The 2,629-nt window shown below is 40.8% G+C and overlaps 1 protein-coding gene across 1 annotated transcript; it reads right to left on the reverse strand.

Annotated features, from left to right (window-relative positions):
• Positions 1–920: 920 nt before the first annotated feature.
• On the reverse strand, positions 921–1,731 carry LOC307196354 (gamma-aminobutyric acid receptor-associated protein-like). Its single transcript, XM_079941216.1, has one exon. The coding sequence runs from the start codon at positions 1,695–1,697 to the stop codon at positions 1,329–1,331; it is 369 nt and encodes a 122-aa protein (XP_079797342.1). The 5' UTR covers positions 1,698–1,731; the 3' UTR covers positions 921–1,328.
• Between the last annotated feature and the right edge of the window lie 898 nt (positions 1,732–2,629).

A 2,629-nucleotide genomic window follows, 5' to 3' on the forward strand; every position in this document is an offset into this window, starting at 1 on the left:
AGTAGCCAGAATGCAAAAGAGAAAAGGACTCTTATGCCCTAAGAAATGTAGTTACCTATAAAGTACCTTAAGACAAGAATGTTTCCACTGGAAGTTTGAGACAGCATCTCTGGAGGATGCTGTTCCTGAAGCAACTATGGACCAATGGTTCAGATTCTGACAAGTGAAGGTGAAGAAAGAAGACACTACAGGAAAAGCTGGAGCAAAGGTCTTGAACTGGGGAATGAGGAGGTCACTGAAGAAAGAGGAGCATGCAGTATGGTCTTTGCTTCAAGGACTCTGCCATCTTATTTAGGATAAGTCTTAAAAAGATATTAATCTCTGAGGGGCAGAAGAGTAAATTAAGTGAGGATGCAGGCTCTACAGGCAGACTGTCTGGTCGTGTAGGCTCACAATGTTCATTTCTTAGATACATGTCTTTAAACAAGTGACTTCGTCTATCTGTACCTCATCTGTGGAATGGGGATGATGAAATTACACCAGAGGGGTACAAAGTGCTTAGTAGAGATCTGGGCACAGAATTAGCATTGAATAAAATGTCATTATCATCATCATTATCATCATCATCATTTCATCTGGGATCAAATCAAAACGTAGGCTTAAATACTCGTTGCCTAGTCTTTCCTCTAATTTGTTGCTGATAACATTAATCTTCCCAATTCAACAATGTTCAGAAAGAGTTTATTGAGCTTCTAGATCTTCACTGCCCAGTGGAAATCTCTTCTGTGACGAGCTTGCTCTAGACCTATGCTCTCCAGTATGATAGCTGCTAACCACGTGTGGATACTGAGCGCTTGAAATATGGCTCGTGTAACTGAGGAACTTGATTTTTAATCTTACTTAATTTTAATTAATTTAAATTCAAAAGCATACTGATTTGGTTATTCGAAAACTTATTTATTTATTTTTTGCTTGGTGGTTTCCTCTTTATTAAAGTGCCTCCTACCTTCCTCCCACAATTTCAGTCCCTTCCATCTACCCCCAAAAGAGAAGGGAGTGAAAAGAAGGGATTGTTGGGGTTCTGAGCCCCTTGGGCAGTTAGAAAGGGAAGAGAAACCAAAACAATCACTGGATGTGAAAGAGATTGACAATCAAGAAGTTTAAAGCAGAATGGGAAAGGTGGTAAAGAAAGGGGAAGAATGGAGAAAGAAGAGGTACTAGAGGCCATCCCCCCCATTAACCCTTGTGTTACGAGGAGCTGGAGGAGAGTCTCAAACATTAGGAAGTGCAGGTCCTGAAGACGGGAGGTGGTGTATGACCCTCAAGGAGGAGTAGGTCAAGGAAAGAGGGCCCCCTCTCTCTTTGTAGAATGGGACCCCCCACACACCTTAGGGACAGCAACTGCACAGACCGTAGACACTTTCATCACTGGAGGCAACATATAGAAAGAAGTCTTCTTCATGGTGTTCCTGGTATAGCTGACCCATCCCGGCACTCGTGGGTGGAATGACATTGTTGACAAAGAAAAACAAGGCATCCTCAGCTCGGAGATGAATTCGCTTCTGGATCAAGAAGTAGAACTGACCAACTGTAAGATCAGAAGGCAGCAGGCATTTCCTTTTGTCCAGGTCTCCTATCCGAGATCTGGGAGCCTTTTCAATGATCACCGGGAACCGGTCCGGGTATTTCTTTCGGATCTTCTCGCCCTCAGAGCGCCGCTTCTCGAAAGGATGCTCCTCTTTATACACGAACTTCATCCTCCGGGGAACCGGGCTGAGGGAACCCCGAGATGAAGGCTGTGACGTTTTGGGGCGGGGCGGGGGGGGGGGCGGCAACGCGCGGGCCGAAAACTTTTATGTTTAGAACAATTTGGGTATGTGAATCTACACTTATCGTTGCATAGTTTACGAAAACTAAGTATAGATAAAATATTTACAACGAAAATGTAGCTTCCAAATTGAGATATTCTGTAAATAAAGTACACACTGGATTTTGAAGACTTAGTAGGATAAAAAGAATGCAAAGTAGCTTATTGACAATTTTTATTTTGATGGTATATTAAAATAAGATTTGGGCTATATAGAGTTTAGAAAAATTATCATTAAAATTAACATCATCTATTTCTTTTATATATATATATATATATATATATATATATATATATATATATATTTTTTTTTTTTTTTTTTTTTTTTTTTTTTTTTTGCGGTACGCAAGCCTCTCACTGTTGCGGCCTCTCCCGTTGTGGAGCACAGGCTCTGGACGCGCAGGCTCAGAGGCCATGGCTCACGGGCCCAGCCGCTCCGCGGCATGTGGGATCTTCCCGGACCGGGGCACGAACCCGTGTCCCCTGCATCGGCAGGCGGCCTCTCAACCACTGCGCCACCAGGGAAGCCCCTCTTTTATATTTTTAATGTGGCTACTAGAAGAAAATTTTAATTACATTACAGTATACTGCTATTGAATAGAACTAAACTAAATCAATAAATTCAATCAATGCATTACAAAATAAAGTTCAAAATTATTTTTGTGTTTAAATAAAATTTTAAGTGAATGAAAAATAACAGTAATGCTCCAGGCATAGCAAATAGATTAATATGGAGTTATTTTACAAGTCTCATGTATACCAATGTCTTTATATGTACACATTTGAAAATCAAAAGTATTCTCAAAACTACATCTTTAAACA

Source organism: Stenella coeruleoalba, assembly GCF_951394435.1.
Source record: "Stenella coeruleoalba genome assembly, chromosome: 13".
NCBI classification, from domain to species: Eukaryota; Metazoa; Chordata; class Mammalia; order Artiodactyla; family Delphinidae; genus Stenella; species Stenella coeruleoalba.